General features: G+C 33.5%; 1 protein-coding gene across 8 annotated transcripts in view; it reads right to left on the bottom strand.

The window, feature by feature from the left end:
- The window catches only part of CEP290 (centrosomal protein 290), a 97,164-nt gene that overhangs the window by 23,622 nt on the left and 50,181 nt on the right, over positions 1 to 23,361 (bottom strand). For 7 of the 8 annotated variants that reach the window (XM_057557601.1, XM_007165923.3, XM_057557606.1 and 4 more), the window contains 14 exons: positions 23,039 to 23,244; positions 21,946 to 22,097; positions 20,237 to 20,348; positions 19,160 to 19,615; positions 18,193 to 18,357; positions 17,184 to 17,291; positions 16,829 to 16,963; positions 15,350 to 15,616; positions 14,617 to 14,724; positions 8,652 to 8,851; positions 5,979 to 6,192; positions 4,874 to 5,011; positions 2,387 to 2,608; positions 1,393 to 1,515 (listed from right to left, as the gene is read on the bottom strand). In XM_057557601.1, coding sequence (XP_057413584.1) covers positions 1,393 to 1,515; positions 2,387 to 2,608; positions 4,874 to 5,011; positions 5,979 to 6,192; positions 8,652 to 8,851; positions 14,617 to 14,724; positions 15,350 to 15,616; positions 16,829 to 16,963; positions 17,184 to 17,291; positions 18,193 to 18,357; positions 19,160 to 19,615; positions 20,237 to 20,348; positions 21,946 to 22,097; positions 23,039 to 23,244 — 2,606 coding nt within the window. The remainder of the gene's footprint in view (positions 1 to 1,392; positions 1,516 to 2,386; positions 2,609 to 4,873; positions 5,012 to 5,978; positions 6,193 to 8,651; positions 8,852 to 14,616; positions 14,725 to 15,349; positions 15,617 to 16,828; positions 16,964 to 17,183; positions 17,292 to 18,192; positions 18,358 to 19,159; positions 19,616 to 20,236; positions 20,349 to 21,945; positions 22,098 to 23,038; positions 23,245 to 23,361) is intronic. The other variant, XM_057557605.1, reaches the window with a different exon arrangement.

The following is a 23,361-nucleotide window of genomic DNA, read 5'->3' as shown; positions in this document are numbered from 1 at the left end:
AGAAATGACCAGTGTTGTGGAATCTGAAAGAATATTCTCAGCAGATTCCTGAATATAGATTGTAATATTATTGTAGCTCTCTGTGTTCTCATTCTTTTTCTAATATCATACCCTGGTATAGACTTGGTGGCTTACAAAGACTTTCATATATTATTTCATTTCATGTCAAAATAATCTTGAGAAGCTGGAATTACAAATAGTATTATTTCTATTTTAAGGAGAAATAAACTGAAGCACAGAAGTTAGAGGTTCAGGCAAAGCCACAAGGCTACTGAGGTATTCTGATAGGAATCAGGTTAGGAACTAGTACCCAAGGATTAGACTTATGACCAAGTAGGGAGGCAGCAAAGAAAGCAATCCTGAATAGTAAGGACATTTTGACCTTGCAGTTTTCACCAGCAAAGCTTCTGACAAGTATGTTGTGGTTCCATGTATATAAATGCAAACATTTAGATCAAAGTTATATTGACGATGATAAATTTTCATAAGGAAAATGTTTTTCTAGAATATACCCTACTAAAACATTTTAATCCCATTACCTATTTTCTATTCAGTGCCATTAAAGACACAATTTTCTTTCATGTTATTGAAATTATCTTATAGATATGAATATTTTCTGGGTAAACATTACAATAAAAATTCTTCCTAACTATGGCTCCTCCACTGAGATTTTCTTCAGGGACAAACATTACTACTAACACCAATATTTCCAAGGTCACTTTTGATATTTTCAATGCTACTTATATCTTAAGTCTCCAGTTTATTATTTACAACATATTTAATTATGTGGATTTTAGCCAATTTTAGTTTTTCCTTGGGTTATGTCTATCAATAATTTTTATTACAAAATAGTTTATTAGTTAACTTGTAAGAAAATTTTAAGCTATTTTTCTCACATTACAGAATCAATTTATGAGTGGGTTGGTTATTGATTATTACTGCAAATATTGAATATACTCCAAGTCACTTTTTTTACCCTGAAATAATAGTCCAGTCCATTGAAGGATTAAAAAGGATACATTTGGGTCAAGATAGCAGAATAAAAATGCCCAGCTTTCTTTCCCAAAGGTCTATATAAACCAATCTATATAAACAAATGAGAAAAGTGATAAATACAGCTGGATATGTATGGTATGAAGGGATTTGGGATGTACTGTAATATCAGGAAGATGATATAGTAATTTCTGAATAAGAGTTACATTATTGGTGTCTCTTCAAGTAGACCTGTGAATTCCTAAAGGACAGAAACTTGTCTTAAACTTCTCTATGTTATCCAGTACCATTTATGGTATATGTATCAGGTCCTCAGATCAATGAATTATCTGTTCTTCAATTACATATTTAACTAAGTCTATCAGTACCTTAAACATATCAGTACATTTCTTCACGTACCTTTTCTTTCGTAGGTTTTATTTCTACCTCATCCACCTTTTTTTCCAGTTGGCTTTCTAGCTTTTTAATTTTCTTTTGGAGTTCTTCAATTAAACTTTGTTTGTTATCTATCAGAGCTTTGCCCTGAAAAATAAGATGTATTTTTACATTTTACAAATAAAAAAGTATCAAACAAAATACACAATAAATACTCCAGTTGTAGAAACTTTGAGACTACAGCTAACCATGCTTTCTAAATGACACTATTGATATTTAAGAATAACATGATCAGCTCTGTGCTTTGTGACCACCTAGAGGGGTGGGATAGGGAGGGTGAGAGGGAGGGAGATGCAAGAGGGAAGAGATATGGGAACATATGTATATGTATAACTGATTCACTTTGTTATAAAGCAGAAACTAACACACCATTGTAAAGCAATTACACTCCAATAAAGATGTTAAAAAAAAAAAAAAAAGAATAACATGGTAGCTACTTCTGTATTTTAATAAGATATGTTACCCTAAAACTACGAATACAGTAAAGGTCACTGAGAGAATTAGCAACTACATTAGTCAAAGTGATTTGAAAGCTAGTTTCAGCAAATATATATTTTTTTAAATTTTTATTTATTATTTATTTATTATGTTTTTTTATTTTTGGCTGTGTTGGGTCTTCGTTTCTGTGTGAGGGCTTTCTCCAGTTGCGGCGAGTGGGGGCCACTCTTCATCGCGGTGCGTGGGCCTGTCACTATCGCGGCCTCTCTTGTTGCGGAGCAGAGGCTCCAGACGCTCAGGCTCAGTAGTTGTGGCTCACGGGCCCAGTTGCTCTGCGGCATGTGGGATCCTCCCAGACCAGGGCTCGAACCCGTGTCCCCTGCATTGGCAGGCAGATTCTCAACCACTGCGCCACCAGGGAAGCCCTCAGCAAATATTATAGACAGAATTAAAAAGTGGGAATAAACTACTACCTGTATATTATAAATCAAAACATTATCACAATTAAATATAAAATTACCTGTAATCCACTGGTTAATCTTTTAATTTGCCTTTTCAGTTCATCATTCTCTTGATCAATTCCATCTTTCTCTCTAAGCATTTTATTATAGGCTTTTTGGTTTTTTTGTAGTTCACTGGTTAAGTCATTCAAATTATCAGTTAGTGAGTTCTCTCTGTTTTTACTTGTTTTAAGAGCTTCTTTAAGTTTTAAAATTTTTTCGCATAAATCTTCAACTTGTGACTAATACAAGATAAAGAAAGGTTTAATTCATGAATCTTCAGCAAGTATCAATGATAAAAGCAACAATAATAGAGAAAGTACACCATTAATACTTACTAAGAAGAAAGTTTCAGTCTAAATTTTTAAGCACATACATGCAAAAAAAAACACCACAAACTACATAAATTTTTCTAGCTTCATTTCAAATGAACCAAGTCTACTTTGAGGGGAAAAAAAAAACAAAATATGAAGAAGCAGTCTAAAGCAATTCGTCTTTAACAAACACCTAGAACCAAAATTTTATCAAATAAGCAAATGTTTCATTATGGCTGAATTAATTTATTAGAAAAACAAGTACACATCAATGTACACAGCAATTTCTTTTTTGAACACTGAAGCATAAGAGTAGTATAAAACAAAATCTCTTACTCTAAGTAGTTTCTAATCTACTTTGTAAAGACAAGACATAAAAGGGTAGCTCACAATACTAGACAGTATATATAAGCCACTAGAAAGGAGTTCTTAGCTGTCCCATATAGTAACATTGATGGGAATACTGGTACTTATTATATGTTTTGTTGAATAAATTATTACAGGCCAAAAGGGATTACCAATAGCACTAATAGGAAACTAGTAGTATTATAGTGCAGTTACGAGAAAAACAAACTCTCCTGGAGAGTCAAAAAAGGCTTCAAGAAAAATGACTGGGGGCTTCCCTGGTGGCGCAGTGGTTGAGAATCTGCCTGCCAATGCAGGGAACACGGGTTCGAGCCCTGGTCTGGGAAGATCCCACATGCCATGGAGCAACTGGGCCCGTGAGCCACAATTACTGAGCCTGCGCGTCTGGAGCCCGTGCTCCGCAGCAAGAGAGGCCGCGATGGTGAGAGGCCCGCGCACCGCGATGAAGAGTGGTCCCCACTTGCCGCAACTAGAGAAAGCCCTCGCACAGAAACGAAGACTCAACACAGTCATAAATAAATAAATAAATAAAAGAACGTGAATTTCTTAAAAAAAAAAAAAAAAAAAAGAAAAATGACTGGAAGAATGTAAAGAATTCAGAGAAGAAATTTCAGGCAAAGAGAAAGGTGTTGAAGAAGACATCATCAAAGGGCTATACCTATTTATAAATTTATTACTGAATGGATTTTTACTGTCAACTATGTTAATAATCTTGATAGGCACAAGAGATTTTAAAAATCTGACTAAAATCCAGTCCTTACATGGTTTAATGGCAATGAAGGGTATATGGTTTAATGGTGGTGAAGGGTATATACAAATAAACCAAGAGCAAATAAAAATTACAAACAAAATAAAACATATACAAAATAGATTTTTCATTTTACTCAAAATATACTATATGAAACTTTATGTAAAGAAATTTGAAAATCATCATTAAATGTATATGTTTTGGAGAAAAAAATTTATACAGTACCAAACTTAACAATTGGGTAAGAAAATAATAAAATACATTGTCAAAAAATAATAAATAACTTCAAAAAAAGGCTTTAAAGTTAGGCAGCTCTGTAGATTAAATGTCAAGGACCACATGATTTCCATAAACTATTTCAGGGGCTAAAAAGGGAAAGCTAACTAGCTCATTATGAACTTAGCAAAAACTAAACGGAAAATTCTGAAAAGGCAAAAGAAATAAAACAAAACAAAGGAATCTGTACACCTATCTCACTTATCAATATAGAATTTAAAATCCTAAGAAAAATGTTTCTTAAATTTAATTCTGTTAGGAGAAATAGCTTATAATGGCCTATCCTTTGCTAATCCCCAAGATGATATTCAGTGAGTACAATAAAGATGCTTAGTGTTCAAAACCGTGTGTAGGACTTCCCTGGTGGAGCAGTGGTTAAGAATCTGCCTGCCAGTGCAGGGGACACAGGTTCGATCCCTGGTCTGGGAAGATCGCACATGCCACAGAGCAACTAAGCCCATGCGCCACAACTACTGAAGCCCTCGAGCCTAGAGCCCATGCTCCATAACAAGAGAAGCCACCGCAATGAGAAGTCTGCACACTGCAACGAAGAGTGGCCCCAGCTCACTGCAACTAGAGAAAGCCTGCGCGCAGCAACGAAACCCAAGCAGCCAAAAATAAATAAATAAAATAAATAAATTTATTTTAAAAAACCCCAACTGTGTGGATATGTGTATATCCACCAATAATTCATTAGAATAAATTCCCTATTCATTATTAAAATTACTATATATCCAAGTGGATTCTCTTCCAATGGGAATTAGCAGGAATTCTGTTATATTAACGCACATGTTGATACTCACCTTTAGCTCTTTAGTATGCCGATCAACAATCTGTTGAACATTGAGATTTGCCTCTTTCTGAGAAGTCATGGAAATAATACGTTCTTCAGCTGCTGCTGTCATTTCTGCCCGAAGTTCCAAAAGTGCCCGACTAAGGGCCTAAAAATTACAACATACATAATTTTTTTGAAAAATTGGTAAGCAATTTTGTATATAAGCAATACAAAATATACATAAGCTTTATTACTTTAAACTGTTTTCCTAAAATACCATGAAATACCATGTGTTTAATCAAACAGAATTCACAAACTAACAACCCAACTTTTTCAAATGAATTTCCTTTAGTAAGTGAACTCAATTCTCTCCAAATTGTGAGAATTCAAAATCTTGATAATAATAATTGTGAGAACCCAGCATCAAATCAAGCAATCTGTACTACAAAACCCAGGCATGTTTTGTTTTCAAACTTCCAAGTTGAAATATTTATTTAAATTACTCACTTAGTACATACTTCCATGTGAAATTAATTGAATTTAAGTAGACAAGGAAAGTTACAAGATTAGAAGACTTAAAATTTGCCAATAAATTTCATGAGCTAGCATAGAAAAACAGCAGCACCTTCTAAAACAGTTAAGTATATAAAATCTGAGATAAATAAAAAAACTAATAAATCTGTTAATCCACTGACCAACTCCTTTTCATAACAGTATCTCTGCGATCTCCTTCTTTAATCTTTCCTCCTCTTATCCTAACTCCCTCTTAATCCCCGAAGTTACTTAAAATTTTTCAATTATTCAAATTGTTCAAAATTGCCTCAGTAACATACAATCCTAATAGGAAAGGAGAGAAAATAAATAATGTAATGAAGATTTCCCTTTATTTCCTACAGCAAACCCACAAATCAGGTTGAAAACATAAAAAGATAAATTAGACTATATCTGAAGTTAAAAACAACACCAATCTATAAGGCTATTTAAAAGAATTATAAAGACCCAACCTTGCTCAAGATAAGGCTTATACTTTTTATTACGAGAGAGATACATGTTATCATCTTCTACAAATCTTCTGTAAAAGCAATCTACCACATGTTTTTCTTAAATATTGATAATTTTCTATTGTTACTAACTTTTTGTTGTTTCTCTTTCAAGGCTAATTGGCTCTTCAGCCTTTCTACTAGATTCCTCATTGTAGTTGTTGGAGCTCTTGAATTTGCTTCTTTTTGAGCCTGAAGTTCAGATTTTAAACTCTGCGACTCCTTTTGTGACTGGGCCAGAAGACACCTCAAATCCTCTACTTGTGCTTTTATTTGTTTCACTTCATCTGCATGATTTTCTTGGAGCCTAATATAAAGCAAACATATGTACTTAATAGAGTAGTTGCTGCAATTAACAATTTGATTGACACAAATTTTACAAAGAACAAATGTTTGGTCCTCAGCATCCTTAAAATCTAAGATTTGATCCAAATCCAAAAGATGAACAATTCTTTATTCTACTTAACTACTCTTAAACTTAACATAAAATAGAGTTTTTTCTTCCAGTTTCTACTATTTTTTGCAGCAATTGCATCAAGTAATTTGTGGTTCTAGATGAAATAATATAGAGAATGAACAAAATAACACTTTATATATTATGGTTCCTGCAAGATGTGACTGCTTCCTTTGTATCAGGGATTTCTCAACCATGGCACTATTGACATTTTTGACTGGATAATCCTTCACTGGGGCGGGGGTTACTGTCCTATGCATTTAAAAACATATTTAGCAGCATTCCTTGCTTCTACCAACCAGATGCCAGTAGTACCTCCTAGTTGTTCACCAAAAATGCCTACAGACAATAACAAATGTCCCTGGAGGGGGGAGAGGAGAGCAAAAGTACTTCCGCTTGAGAACCACTGCCCTATAATGACATGTTACAAAGACAAAATATAAACCTTCACAGAAATCACAGGTATTATGGTTCTAAAGTCACTAGTATTGTATCTATAACTCTATCTATAGCTGTATACTATATAGAAGTAGATACTATCAAAAGACTTAGTTAATTCAATTAATTCTACTGCTCATTCAGTATTAATTAGCCTTATAAACTGAATTATATCCAGTTCACTGTATTTATATAGACACTGCATTAATAAGGTCACCAATATGGAGATTCAAATGATTAAACTTTGATCAATGAGAGGAAGGTCTGTTAAACCACGAACAGGTATTAAACACTCTGAGACTTGTTGCTTATAGCAAAAACTTAAGTCACTTTAAATAATCATCAAATTGTAAAAATACAAGGTTTCACTAAAAAAATGACAAAGAACTATAATTTCTTTAGATGCATTAAAATATGCATGCCAATGTGCACACAGAGAACAGAAGTATAATTTTAGGCTAAAATGACATGGTAAGGTACAAAACAACAACTTCAAGTATTTCATGTGGCAAAAAATTATATATACAAGGTAATGTCAATAAAATGATTATTTTCTACATCCAGGAATTAGATTCAGAAATGCAAGAAATTTTATGCTCTAAAATATGACAGAAACTAACTATACCAAAAATAGCATCTCATGTATAAAATATAACAGAATGGGGAAAATTAGATTGAAAATATACCATATGCTATTGCTAATTCTCTTTTCTCTTAGAGAATAACTTATTTAAAGTAGCAGCTTCTTAAGCACAAATAGTGTTAGTTTTGTCAGAAGCATCTTGGATAAATGAATAAAGAATCAAAGGTTCTAATAAGGGCTTCAGAGATGGAATGGAGGGCTTCCCTGGTGGTGCAGCGGTTGGGAATTCGCCTGCCAAAGCAGGGGACACGGGTTCGAGCCCTGGTCTGGGAAGATCCCACATGCCACGGAGCAACTAGGCCCGTGAGCCACAACTACTGAGCCTGCGCGTCTGGAGCCTGTGCTCCGCAACAAGAGAGGCCGCGACAGTGAGAGGCCTGCGCACCGCGATGAAGAGTGGCCCCCACTCGCCGCAACTAGAGAAAGCCCTCGCACAGAAACGAAGACCCAACACAGCCGAAAATAAATAAATAAAAATTTATTTAAAAAAAAAAAAAAAGAGATGGAATGGAATTCTAAGTCAAGTAGTTAATTTTCTTATTTTTTTCAGATAAGAATCTGAGCCTCAGAGAGATAGTTCTACAATGATTACAAAATACTTAAATATAAACCTATTTTAGTTTTAAAATACACATTCTGATAAATGGTTGAAAATGTTTAGAATCTCTAATACAGAGAATGCTGTAAGCCCTCTACTGTCACTGTGGTTAATAAAAAAGATTGGTTAATTTTTCATTCAACAAATATTTGAGCCTTTAATGTATGCTGGAAACTGTTATAAGTATGTAAATAAAAGTTTTATATTTATATATGTTACTTTACAATTTTCAAATTACTTCCATATACATCATCATTTGGCCTTTATATAACCACCTTGAAAGAGCCCAGGTAAGTACTGTCATTTCACTTTTTAGATAATAAAATGGAAATTTAAAAAGGTTAAAGATGTGATTCTATACAAGAATCTGAGTTGGCTCTTGAGTCAGACTGACTAGACTCAAATCGTGGCTTTCCCATCTTCTCCTAGGCACATTACTGAGGCTTCCTATAGCCTAGTTTCCTAACTGCAAAATGGAGTGAATATCCTATGTCACAAGTACTACTGCGTATAAAATGAGATAATATATTCAACATTTATAGAACAGTACATGACATAACAAATGCTTACATTTATCTTTATTATATCATTAATCCCATTTGCCAATATCTACAATACATTTCTAAGACTTACCGTAATTTGATACTTTCAAACTCTTTGACTTTTAATTCAGTGACTTCTTTTTGTCTCTCTAAATCCTGAGATACTTTTTTTAGTTTGATCACAAGTGAGGAGAGAGAGTCATCTTGTTCTGCTACTCTCTGTTCCATCTCAGCCAAACGAATAAAATGCTTGTTGGTAGGAACTGGAGTAGGAGACTGTTTTATTAAATCCTATGAAATATGGTTGGTTACATTAGCCATGAGCAGGTACAATGCAATGCCATACTTACTCCATAATTTTAACTTGGTTCCTTAAATGATCAAAATATAATATCAAATCTAATATGTAATGATTTAATAGGTAATGAAGGCTTAAAGAAGATAGGACATATAGACCTTATTCTTTATATTCCCAGTATCTGGCAAAGTGCCTACATGTACTGGAGGATCAATAAAAAAATGTTGACTGAATTAATGAGTTAAGGCTTGAGGAAGCTAAGGTTTGCTTAAGGTCATTTCGCACATATAGAATACAATGATGAGCTCTACCCACCACCAGAGCCTCCCATCAAGCCTCTTAGATAGCCTCCACCACCAGAGGGCAGACAGCAGAAGCAAGAAAAACTACAATCCTGCAGCCTGTGGACCAAAAACCACAGTTACAGAAAGATAGACAAGATGAAAAGGCAGAGGGCTATATACCAGATGAAGGAACAAGATAAAACCCCAGAAAAACAACTAAATGAAGTGGAGATAGGCAACCTTCCAGAAAAAGAATTCAGAATAATGATAGTGAAGATGATCCAGGACCTCAGAATAAGAATGGAGGCAAAGATCAAGAAGATACAAGAAATGTTTAACAAAGACCTAGAAGAATTAAAGAACAAACAAAAAGAGATGAACAATACAATAACTGAAATGAAAACTACACTAGAAGGAATCAATAGCAGAATAACTGAGGCAGAAGAACGGATAAGTGACCTGGAAGACAGAATGGTGGAATTCACTGCTGCAGAACAGAATAAAGAAAAAAGAATGAAAAGAAATGAAGACAGCCTAAGAGACCTCTGGGACAACATTAAACGCAACAACATTCGCATTATAGGGGTGCCAGAAGGAGAAGAGAGACAGAAGGGACCCGAGAAAATATTTGAAGAGATTATAGTCGAAAATTTCTCTAACATGGGAAAGGAAATAGCCACCCAAGTCTAGGAAGCGCAGACAGTCCCATACAGGATAAACCCAAGGAGAAACATGCCAAGACACATAGTAATCAAATTGGAAAAAATTAAAGACAAAGAAAAATTATTGAAAGCAGCAAGGGAAAAATGACAAATAACATACAAGGGAACTCCCATACGGTTAACAGCTGATTTCTCAGCAGAAATTCTACAAGCCAGAAGGGAGTGGCATGATATACTCAAAGTGATGAAAGGGAAGAACCTACAACCAAGACTACTCTACCCAGCAAGGATCTCATTTAGATTTGATGGAGAAATCAAAAGCTTTACAGACAAGCAAAAGCTAAGAGAATTCAGCACCACCAAACCAGCTCTACAACAAATGCTAAAGGAACTTCTCTAACTGGGAAACACAAGAGAAGAAAAGGACCTACAAAAACAAACCCAAAACAATTAAGAAAATGGTCATAGGAACACACATATCGATAATTACCTTAAACATGAATGGATTAAATGCTCCAACCAAAAGACACAGGCTTGCTGAATGGATACAAAAACAAGACCCATCTATATGCTGTCTACAACAGACCCACTTCAGAACTAGGGACACATACAGACTGAAAGTGAGGGGATGGAAAAAGATATTCCATGCAAATGGAAACCAAAAGAAAGCTGGAGTAGCAATACTCGTATCAGATAAAATAGACTTTAAAAGAAAGAATGTTACAAGAGACAAGGAAGGACACTACATAATGATCCAGGGATCAATCCAAGAAGAAGATATAACAATTAGAAATATATATGCACCCAACACAGAAGTACCTCAATACATAAGGCAACTGCTAACAGCTATAAAAGAGGAAATTGACAGTAACACAATAATAGTGGGGGACTTTAACACCTCACTGACACCAATGGACAGATCATCCAAAATGAAAATAAATAAGGAAACACAAGCTTTACATGACACAATAGACCACATAGATTTAATTGATATTTATAGAACATTCCATCCAAAAACACCAGATTACACTTTCTTCTCAAGTGCGCACGGAACATTCTCCAGGATAGATCACATCTTGGGTCACAAATCAAGCCTCAGTAAATTTAAGAAAATTGAAACCATATCAAGCATCTTTTCTGACCACAACGCTATGAGATTAGAAATGAATTACAGGGGAAAAAACGTGAAAAGCACAAACACATGGAGGCTAAACAATACGTTACTAAATAACCAACAGATCACTGAAGAAATCAAAGAGGAAATAAAAAAATACCTAGAGACAAATGACAATGAAAACACAACGATCCAAAACCTATAGGATGCAGCAAAAGCAGTTCTAAGAGGGAAGTTTATAGCTATACAAGCCTACCTAAAGAAACGAAAAATCTCAAGTACAAAATCTAACCTCACACCTAAATGAACTAGAGAAAGAAGAACAAACAAAACCCAAAGTTAGCAGAAGGAAAGAAATCATAAATATCAGAGCAGAAATAAATGAAGTAGAAACAAAGAAAACAATAGCAAAGATCAATAAAACTAAAAGCTGGTTCTTTCAGAAGATAAACAAAATTGATAAGCCATTAGCCAGACTCATCAAGAAAAAGAGGGAGAGGACTCAAATCAATAAAATCAGAAATGAAAAAGGAGAAGTTACAACAGACACCACAGAAATACAAAGCATCCTAAGAGACTACTACAAGCAACCCTATGCCAGTAAAATGGATAACCTGGAAGAAATGGACAAATTCGTAGAAAGGTATAACCTTCCAAACTGAACCAGGAAGAAATAGAAAATATGAACAGACCAATCACAAGTAATGAAATTGAAACTGTGATTAAAAGTCTTCCAACAAACAAAAGTCCAGGACCATATGGCTTCACAAGTGAATTCTATCAAACATTTAGAGAAGAGCTAACACCCATCCTTCTCAAACTCTTCCAAAAAATTGCAGAGGAAGGAACACTCCCAAACTCATTCTATGAGGCCACCATCACCCTGATACCAAAACCAGACAAAGATACTACAAAAAAAGAAAATTACACAGCAATATCACTAATGAATACAGATGCAAAAATCCTGAACAAAATACTAGCAAACAGAATCCAACAACACATTAAAAGGATCATACACCATGATCAAGTGGGATTTATCCCAGGGATGCAAGGATTCTTCAATATATGCAAATCAATCAATGTGATACACCATATAAACAAATTGAAGAATAAAAACCATACGATCATCTCAATAGATGCAGAAAAAGCTTTGGACAAAATTCAACACCCATTTATGATAAAAAGTCTCCAGAAAGTGAGCATAGAGGGAACCTACCTCAACATAATAAAGGCCAAATACGTCAAACCCAGAGCAAACATCATTCTCAATGGTGAAAAACTGAAAGCATTTCCTCTAAGATCAGGAACAAGACAAGGATGTCCACTCTCACCACTATTATTCAACATAGTTCTGGAAGTCCTAGCCACGGCAATCAGAGAAGAAAAAGAAATAAAAGGAATACAAATTGGAAAAGAAGAAGTAAAACTTTCACTGTTTGCGGATGACATGATACTATACATAGAGAATCCTAAAAGTGCCACCAGAAAACTACTAGAGCTAATCAATGAATTTGGTAAAGTTGCAGGATACAAAATTAATGCACAGAAATCTCTTGCATTCCTATACACTAATGATGAAAAACCTGAAAGAGAAATTATGGAAACACTCCCATTTACCATTGCAACAAAAAGAATAAAATACCTAGGAATAAACCTACATAAGGAGACAAAAGACCTGTATGCAGAAAACTATAAGACACTGCTGAAAGAAATTAAAGATGATACCAACAGATGGAGAGATATACCATGTTCTTGGATTGGAAGAATCAATACTGTGAAAATGACTATACTACCCAAAGCAATTTACAGATTCAATGCAATCCCTATCAAATTACCAATGGCATTTTTTACGGAACTAGAACAAATCATCTTAAAATTTGTATGGAGACACAAAAGACCCCGAATAGCCAAAGCAGTCTTGAGGGAAAAAACGGAGCTGGAGGAATCAGACTCCCTGACTTCAGACTATACTACAAAGCTACAGTAATCAAGACAATATGGTACTGGCACAAGAACAGAAACATAGATCAATGGAACAAGATAGAAAGCCCAGAGATAAATCCACGCACCTATGGTCAACTAATCTATGACAAAGGAGGCAAAGATATACAATGGAGAAAAGACAGTCTCTTCAATAAGTGGTGCTGGGAAAACTGGACAGCTACATGGAAAAGAATGAAATTAGAATACTCCCTAACACCATACACAAAAATAAACTCAAAATGGATTCGAGACCTAAATGTAAGACCGGACACTGTAAAACTCTTAGAGGAAAACATAGGAAGAACACTCTTTGACATAAATCACAGCAAGATCTTTTTTGATCCACCTCCTAGAGTAATGGAAATAAAAACAAAAATAAACAAATGGGACCTAATGAAACTTCAAAGCTTTTGCACAGCGAAGGAAACCAGAAACAAGACGAAAAGACAACCCTCAGAATGGGAGAAAATATTTGCAAACGAATCAACGGACAAAGGATTAATCTCCAAAATATAGAAACAGCTCATTCAGCTCAATATTAAAGAAACAAACAACCTGATCCAAAAATGGGCAGAAGATCTAAATAGACATTTTTCCAAAGAAGACATACACATGGCCAAGAAGCACATGAAAAGATGCTCAACATCACTAATTATTAGAGAAATGCAAATCAAAACTACAATGAGGTATCACCTCACTCCTGTTAGAATGGGCATCATCAGAAAATCTACAAACAACAAATGCTGGAGAGGGTGTGGAGAAAAGGGAACCCTCTTGCACTGTTGGTGGGAATGTAAATTGATACAGCCACTAGGGAGAACAATATGGAGGTTCCTTAAAAAACTAAAAATAGAATTATCATATGATCCAGCAATCCCACTACTGGGCATATACCCAGAGAAAACCGTAATTCAAAAAGACACATGCATCCCAATGTTCACTGCAGCACTATTTACAATAGCCAGGTCATGGAAGCAACCTAAATGCCCATCGACAGACGAATGGATAAAGAAGTTGTGGTACAAATATACAATGGAATATTACTCAGCCATAAAAAGGAACAAAATTGAGTCATTTGTTGAGACGTGGATGGATCTAGAGACTGTCATACAGAGTGAAGTAAGTCAGAAAGAGAAAAACAAATATCGTATATTAACGCATGTATGTGGAACCTAGAAAAATGGTACAGATGAACCGGTTTGCTGGGCAGAAGTTGAGACACAGATGTAGAGAACAAATGTATGGACACCAAGGGGGGAAAACCACGGTGGGGTGGGGATGGTGGTGTGCTGAATTGGGCGATTGGGATTGACATGTATATACTGATGTGTATAAAATTGGTGACTGATTTAAAAAAAAAAAAAAAGAATACAATGATCAAAAGAGGCAAGAATGAACTGAATTCAGAACATGGAAAGCAGTTAGACACAGGTAAACTTAATGTGCAGATTTGAAAAGAAAGACTGAGGTCAGATCATGGAAGGCTTTGAGTACATGGCTAAGAAACTTAAACATGATTTTGTAGGCAGCGGTAAGCTACTAACAGATGTCGGTCTAGGGAAAAAAATGATTAGAGCTGTGTCTTCAGAAGATTATTCTGGCAAAAAAAAAAAAAAGGTAGGATGGCTTCTAGTCCAAAAAAAAGGAGACCTAAATTTTCAATTGCATGGTCTCAAAAATCAATAAAGAATAGAACAAAGTTCTTAGACTCTTACCCAAGTTGTTTCTTTGAATTTACTGAGTGAACTATCAGCCTGTAGTTCTAATTTATGATGAAGATTATGAAGTTCCTCTTCATGTTTCTTAACAATTTCTCTTTGTTCCTGTTTTACAAGAAATCAAAACTATATCTTACATTATGATTCAAATAAATTCACATTCTAAAGGTCTTAAATATTTTCTTATCTTTACCTTCTAAAATCCTTATGAGATAGGGAAGGAACAACGTCTGCCATCTGCATGTATATATTTATACCTGTATACACTTCCCCTAGCACATGTTCAAACTGACAAGCCCAGCCTTAGAGCATAATTTATTCTTAATATTAGAATAATATGTATCCATCAGCTTTTAACTTGTTTCCAGCAAATTTTTAAATGTTAGATTTTTTTTTCCCCTCCAAGTTCTAGCAAATTTGATTTCCACTGATACCTGTGTGACAGATTTCATTCTAACTTACTGCCTCAGTCTTTACCTATTAACTCAGATGATATTTTTCAAAATCACACAGTTTCACCATGAAAGCCATTAGCAATTTAGTCGGTCCATAACACAAACTGCCAGTTTTACTGACAGATCTGTAATCCAATCACGTGAAAGTAACAATACCTGAATAGAATCATTTGAAAACAAGAAACGAAATACCACTTCAGGGCAGAACAGTATTTGACATTTGTCTAAAAAACATCATAATAAATAAAAGAGCATAACATTATATAATAAAATACCTCTCTGGCTTTTTCTAGAAGATGTTGATACTTCTTTAACACTTCTTCCTTTTGATTTAACCTTGCCTGCATGTTTGTAATGGTCTGATGAGCAAGTTTCAATGTGTGATGAGATTTTGGTTCCACCTCTTTTCTTCCTAGCTCAGCTATAAGCTTTTCTCGTTCTGCAGTGGCAGGCAATCGAAGCCTCAGTTCATTAATTACTTTATCTCTTGACAGAATATTTTCCTCTGCTAACCGTAAAGCAGATTCTTTTTTTTTTAGCTTCTGCAATGATCAAATCATAAAAAAATACATTTTCTTTTAAAAATGCTTCATCTGAATCTTAGTCAGATTAGCTATAAGCAAGGAAAGGAGTTTCATTTTATTTTTCACATCATACTTATAATAGCCAAATGATACTTAATAAGGTTAATTGACTGTATTTCTATGTGACAGCAGTTATCTACGTGTATATTTTACTTATTTGTAAGATTATCACATGTGTTAGAAACTTCACTGTTATGATGAAAATGAAATTTACTTACAGTACTTTATTTAGGTCTAATAGATTTAGAACTAGAAATGTGTGGTGGTGATAGGTTTAGAAAGAAAATGTAATAAACCATTCCTTTTATTTTGGTCCATTGACTATTAGAGCACTAGAAGAGCAACCTATAAAGTCAACAAAGTATAAAAATTGGAATTTTAGTGGCCTGAGTCAATGGGTCACTATTATAAAATCTGCAGCTTATCAAAACAAAACAGAAGAAGGTGTGTTCTCCTCAACAGAATTAAGGCAGATATTTAAAATCTAGTAACCCAGTGGCAATACACATAAACAACACATTTACAATTACAGAAGACAATCTAAGTTTCCTCAGTTGGTTTAAAAGTGCACAATTTAAAAAATTATTTTAAATGTATTTACAGTTAATATGATTTTCATTTTAGTTGGCATCTAAACATACTCGGTTTATACTATTTTCTGTATAATTTAATAAAGAAGACAGATCTAATCATCTATTAACCAAATTTTAGACCTAGATTGAACTAAGAAGTAATTTCTAATTTACCTTCAAACCCTTTAACTATCTACAAAAACGAATAAACTGAAAATTGATTCAGAGTATAAAACATGCACTTCAAAATAGAACATAAAAATAAACAAGGATGAAAACAATTCTTGATCATAGAGGGGAAGGAAATACATTGTTCATAAAGCTACAGTCAAATGCTCTTCTTGTTTCCTTTCATGCTAGCAACTGAAGAGCATGCCCAAAAGTGGCAAATAATGATTAAAAGGAGAGTAATATCAAATTAGCCATATCTGCTGTTCTTTATCAGCTACTAGAAACATTATAGGAGAATGAAAAAGGAGAGCAGAATAAGCAACAGATTCATCATTTTATGCTTCATCCTCATTTAAAACTATTACTTAGAAAACGCCACAAGCATACCTAATAAGGCACTAATCAAAATGCAAATTCTTCTAATTACCTCTTCTAGTGATTTGCACGTTGCCTGTGTTTCTAGGATTATTCGAACATTCTCCTTAATTTTTCTTAGAGCAATCTCAAGTTGATTTGGAAGGGGCAAACTAGGGTCTGGCATTGATCCTGTAGCCTCTTCAAACTATTGAGAAATAGAATTTTTTTTAAAAAAGCAGTTGCAGCATTGAGAAGAACAATATTAATTTTTACAACTATATGACATGACATGGTTAAACTCCACTTATAGTTGAAACATAAAAAGATACCATCAATTAAAATTCCATCCAACTTTAGAAAATATTTCTATTTGTTAACATTACAGGCCGTGCTACAGAGTAGCAAACAAGACTAATCATTCATACCTTTTGTGCTGCATTTAGTATTTCATTTTGCTGACGGTCAAAAACATCTAGTTGACGTTCTAGCTCAACTTCTCTCTGATCCCAGGCCATTTGTCTTTCTTCGTGAAACTGAAAAAAAGACAGTTTGGGTCAGACGCACACAGAGATATTCACCAGGAATTTTTACATACATTTTTCTTATTTAATCCTCACAACAACTCTTTGAGGTCACTATTATTTTCATTTTATGGAAGAAGGAAGTAAATTCAGAGATGAAGTGATTTGCCTAAGATCACAGAGACAGGCAGATGTGGAGTCAGGATTTCAATCCATCCATGTACCCATCCATCCATTCATCCAAAACATGTTTAATGACACATTCTGTGTGGCAAGCACTATTCAAGACAATAAGAACACAGCAGTGAACAAAACCAAGTACCTTTCACTACAGAACTTATATACTAGTGAGGGGGAGATAGTCAATAGATAATCCCTATTCAGGGAATCTTGATGATAAGATTTACTGTTGTAGACTGAGTGGCTAGTGAAGGCTTCAATGATAAGGTAAGACATTTGAGCTAAGACCAGAAGGCAATGAAAGCATTATCAATACTGGTATCTGGGGTAAGAACAATCTAAGCAGAAGGAACAACAGAATTTCTGAAGCAAGCAAGCATGTGCTTAGTGAATATCATCTGCCTCCAAAGCTTTTGTGCTTTATTCTACACCAAGCTGCCTTTTCCTATTCCATCAGTGAGAGCCAGTAGAAACTTGTAACTATGAAAAGTCAAATAACTAATATTGAAATAAAAATTAACTTACCAAATAAGTTTGCTTATGAATTATTCCTTTTAAGACTATTAATGCAACTAAATATATATTTTTAGAATAGTTTAAAAAATAAGAAACAATATTTTATAACAATAATAATGGGAGCTACACTCAATTAGGAGAATAATGTGGTCACCAATGCAATGCTGTTATGTTAAAAATCTTAGCAACAAATACGAAAGTAAATATAAAATGAAACCTTATTCTGCTGTACAATTTCTTCCTCCAGACTACTGATTGTATGCTCATATTCAGAAATTATATTATTCAAATATTTTATTTCTTCTTTATCTTTGACTAATTCTCGACTGAGTTTAAGCTCTTGAAGACGGAGTTCTTCTATCTTCGTATGCCAAATGATTACCTGAAGATTTACAAATTATACATACAAATGTAAATACTATATAAACAAATATTTCTCCACTAATCTTAATGATTTTAATTCAAATTAATGGACATTCTATAACAAAATAAGATATAAAATTATCCTTGGCTGTTCCACAAGGAAAAGTTTATTTAGAATTTCCAGACTTTTCTAATACATGGGATCTTAACATAAAACATTTTTCAAATGATGTTGGAATGGATATCACTAACATTCACTTTCACTTATTCATTTACTTTCATATATTTACTGGGTCCTTAGTGTATGTATGTAATTGCAACATTCATTTTACTTTCATAAATAAAAATCTTAAATGTTTCTAGCCTAGAGAATAAAATTTAATTTCAAAATAATTATTTTTCATTTAATTCCTTCCAAATGAGGGCAAAAACAAAATTATTTTAAAAAATACATGTGGGCCTACTACTTGTAAATAATTTTAAACACAATAATTATGAAGAGTAGAATTCGACTAACCACTATAATGTTTAAGAATAATTATAATTAGTATTTAATTAATATATAAACTTTCCTAGAGTGTTTAAAATTCTTTGATATTATACAATCTAAGCATTTCTATTGAAACCATGGCTTAGAGGAGTCCCATTTTATTTATAAAAGGATATCCAAATAGCCCAAACTCCTAATTTATAAAACCTGAATTAATAAATCATACATGGAATTTTGTTCATATATTAAGCATTACTCACATAGGCACATATTAACCCAAAGTTATTACGTAACTCTTTTGAAAATACTGAACTTAAAATCAATGTTTTACCTTTTGGGCTCCCCTGGCATCCTTTAAAGTGCTTATTAACTCTTCCAGCCCCTTTAACTTTAATTCCATCTCCAGTGTTTTGTTCTTCATATTTCTATGTTCTTGTTGAGAATTTTTCATTTCTTGCATTATCTTCAGTTTGTCATTTTGTAACTGAATCATTGTTTTAGAGAATGTTTCCTGTTGTGCCAAGGGTAAAGCTCCACTAAATTGCCGTCGTAGAGACTGAATTGTTTGGCGCAGATGTGTTGCTCTGTTTCTCCCCTCCAAACGGGCAGAATAGAGAGCTTGTTCTTTTTCATCAAGTTTCTGCTCTAAGCGCAAATTATGGGCCTCCATCTTCTGCAGCTTAGACGTAACCGACTCCAATTTACCAAGAGCGGTAGCCTCACTAACTTGAAGAGAAACAAGGTGTTGGTGCAGCTTGGCAATTAGTGCCTTTTCATCAGACTGTGCCTAATATAAAAAATATATGTTTGTAGGAAGTTTCAAGTTTTCCCAATGAAACTTATCATGGATTTAAAATCACAATTTACTAAATAAAATTTAAAACAGGGTGCTACATGAGATCCTACAAAAATCTAACCTTGCTTTAACACAAATTGCAAAAGAAGTGTAGAGACCTAGAATCAAACTTATTTAAAATCTAAATCTGGCGGCTAACAGTTGGAATACTACTGTTTTTTTGAAAACTTCCATATATTAATAACAGTATTGATAATAATACTAATGCAGACAATGTGGGTTTTTTTAATCCTAAAAAAACTTAGAATGTGAGAAGATGTGAAAAACTATATATAAATACAAGAGAAAATATTGTTATGAAAGACATGTTTCTCCTCACTGTCTGGACTTTGAACAGCAGCCAGCACAATGCATCTGTAAGCAATGAAATGCTTTTCTGTGTTATGAATGGCATTTCAAATTAACGAGTTTTTCTAATCAACTTACAACTAACAAAAATAGGAGCCTCTATTTGATATATCCTCTGATTAAAACTACAAAATCATCCCAATATCTAATGTAAATTTAGGAAAAAGAAAAGAATCTATATAGAAGAGTTAATCCTGCACATACCTGATAGTCTAACAGCTGCATTCTGATGGACTCTACTTCCTTTTCCCTGGACTGTTGTTGTGTATTCAAAATTTCAACTTGCCTTTTGGCAATGTCAGAAATCTCTTTTAGTCTAGGAAGTGATAAGATACTTCAGATACAATTGGGTACATTTTCTAAGTAAATAAATACTAAAATTTCAAATTTCTAGACCCTTGGAAAAGCCATTAGTTTGCAGCATCTCTTCTTTGTATGAAATACTAAAGTAAAGTTTCCTGAACTGTTTCATGAAACATAATTCCATGAGGAGTTAACAAATGTTCTGTAAAAAATACTCCATTCCCAACATTCCTCTCCCTTGAAGACTCATATACATATCATATCAAATGCTCTGAGAAGTTCTAGAGTAAAAAATTATTTCAACCTGTACACATATAGCATTTTCCAAATGTATATGGTCAAAGAACTCCTCTCTCACACTTTTTTCATGAGATGCTTATTATCATGGTTTGGTATAGCTGGAATAAGGTATTAAGTAGGCTTACTTGATAAACTGTACAGTTAAGAATACAGAAATTTAAAATTGCCAGGTTCCTTAGATCAATTAATGTATGTTTTGATTTGCTTTATTTTAATTTGCTAGTTACCAGAAATGTGAAAAAGAGATTATACATTTACTACAATTGCAAAACAAGGGTGGAGCTTAATGGTAAGTTATTAAATTTCCTATATGACTATTTTGCTAAGATTAAACAGGTAAAATAAAATGCATTTTACTTTGGGCTGGAATAATTTTAGTTCAGCGTTAACAGATAAGTCAGGTTTCCTCATATTGATTAGAAGCTCTTACTGCCAGTTATGTAAGTTTTCACCAATTAAAATATAACAAAATGAGTAATTATAAATTAGTTTACTTCAAAAGATGAAGTACATGAGGTGAAAGGAAGAATAAAAAATGGGGTCATTCATAGTGAAAAGGGCTGGGAATAACTGATATTCCCAAAAGGACTATCAAGACACTAAAACAGTGGCTATAACTTTATGGGTAAGCCATAAACCCTTTTTACTAATTATTTGTGCTAGACAGATCAACTCAGGGATCCTCATACTTTTCTAATGAAGTAACACATAATTACAAAAGAGTGATCAGACAGCATCTACCTGGTGTACACAGTATTTCCTCCTTACATATACTGATATTTGAATTCTATGAGAATAAACTGTTTCCTTATGTAAAATGAAAACAACACTGTTATCAGAGTTATTAAGTGTAATTAGATGAGTCAGTATATGTTTCATAGATGTAAACTGAATCAAAATCTGTATTTTCTTTATATTTTTACAGCAACCTTATGAAATAAGTATTATTACTCCCTTAATAAGTTAATTTTAAACAAATTAAATGGCCACAACCCTTCCCTCCAAAAAAATATTAGTATGTGGAAAAACTAGATCTCAGAGAGTCCTGATTTCAAGTTCAGTGTTTTCTGTAATACTATTCCTGGGCTCTGAAAAATGTAAATCTTGAGAAGTTATTTCCTCTTCAATATTATTACTTATGCAGTTAAAAATCAATCTTGTTAATATTGTTTAACCCTGTTCTAATAAAAAGAAACCAGTAACAATTGCCACTAAGGATATTACCCCTTTACCACTGTAATTAGAGTTCATAAACACAAATTAGAGTAGACACAGCTAATCAAATGACTAAAAACTCCACATGAACTTACTTTGATACTTCAACTTTTAGTTCCATTTCACTCTTCTCTAATTCTAGAATATGTTGCCTATCAGCATCACTCACTGTCTTGCTCACACTATCAGCTAATTCATCTCTTAACATCTGTTCCACTTTCTGTGCTTCCAAATTGATTTTGGTAAGCTGAGAAAAAGTAACAAAAAACATTCAGAAACGTTAGTTTTTGGTGAGGTTTTCCTTTTAATATACCTTTCAGCATACTGCAGTCCTCTTTACTTCGCATTAGTCCAGATACTGCATTGGGTGTGAAGTATTAAGAATAGATTGACGAAGATAAGGGGAGAAAAAGCCAGGAACAAATTATGAAAACTCTAGTTATATGTCAACCCACCCAAAGTCATTTATATTAATCAACTCACAATCTAATAAGATATGAATCTCTGATATTCTTAATTTACTTGAAATGCCATATGCTCATTATATTTTACTGCAACTATATCATCTATAAACAAATCTAAATAGTTAATAAAATCTTATTAATATATATTTAACGACTCATTTAAAATAAACAAAATAACATGAATGATTTGAGAAATACACATTCTCAAGGTAAAGAAATATTATTAGAGTGCTACTTCATCATAAATTGTTGAATATTTGCAAACTATATTATTGCCAGCCAATTTAGTAATTTTGACCATATCAAAAGTCTAAAACTTCCTATTAGAATGAAGTCCCTGAGAGAAGAGATTACTGTCTATTTTATTTCATGCTATAACTCCAGTTCCCATACAGCGTCTGGCATGTAATAGGCACTCAGAAATAATAACTGTTAAATGAAGGGATGGTAGTGGAAGGCAATTACATTATTAAGCAAATAACATCTTTTTGCACATTAAATCTAATAATATAATGCTGGTGAGAAATAAGAACTCAATCACAGAAATACCTGCTTTCTTTTTAAACATTTCAGATTTAAAAATACATTATTTACCCATTACATGAAACACAAGCACTATATTAATATGCTACTTCAGAGTTACAAACAAACCTCTTCCAATAATACAATGGCTACCATGACTGATTTTTTACTCTCTAACGGCATGAAAAAAATAATATCAAACCTCAGCAAATTTGGTTTCCAATTCAAAATTACGTTCTTCCACTTGCTTCAATGAAGTCTTCACATGTTCATACATTTTTTGAGAATGTTCAGCCCGCTGCCTTTCATTTAATTCCTTCATCTCCAGCATAGTGATTTTTTTTGAAATAGAAACAATCTCACTGTTGGTTATTGATTTCTTTGCCTTATCCATGTTAGATTCATTTCCTAAATGCAACAATACTTTGGTAAATCTCGCACTGTTCTTATCAAAAATTTATCCCAGATATTTTAGACATTGTATATAAGGAGGCAATATTGTTCTGCGGAAAACACACGAGCCTT

Source organism: Balaenoptera acutorostrata, chromosome 11 (genome assembly GCF_949987535.1).
Source record: "Balaenoptera acutorostrata chromosome 11, mBalAcu1.1, whole genome shotgun sequence".
NCBI classification, from domain to species: domain Eukaryota; kingdom Metazoa; phylum Chordata; class Mammalia; order Artiodactyla; family Balaenopteridae; genus Balaenoptera; species Balaenoptera acutorostrata.
Note: the sequence above shows the minus strand (reverse complement) of the source record. Positions and strands in the feature narration are given on the sequence as shown.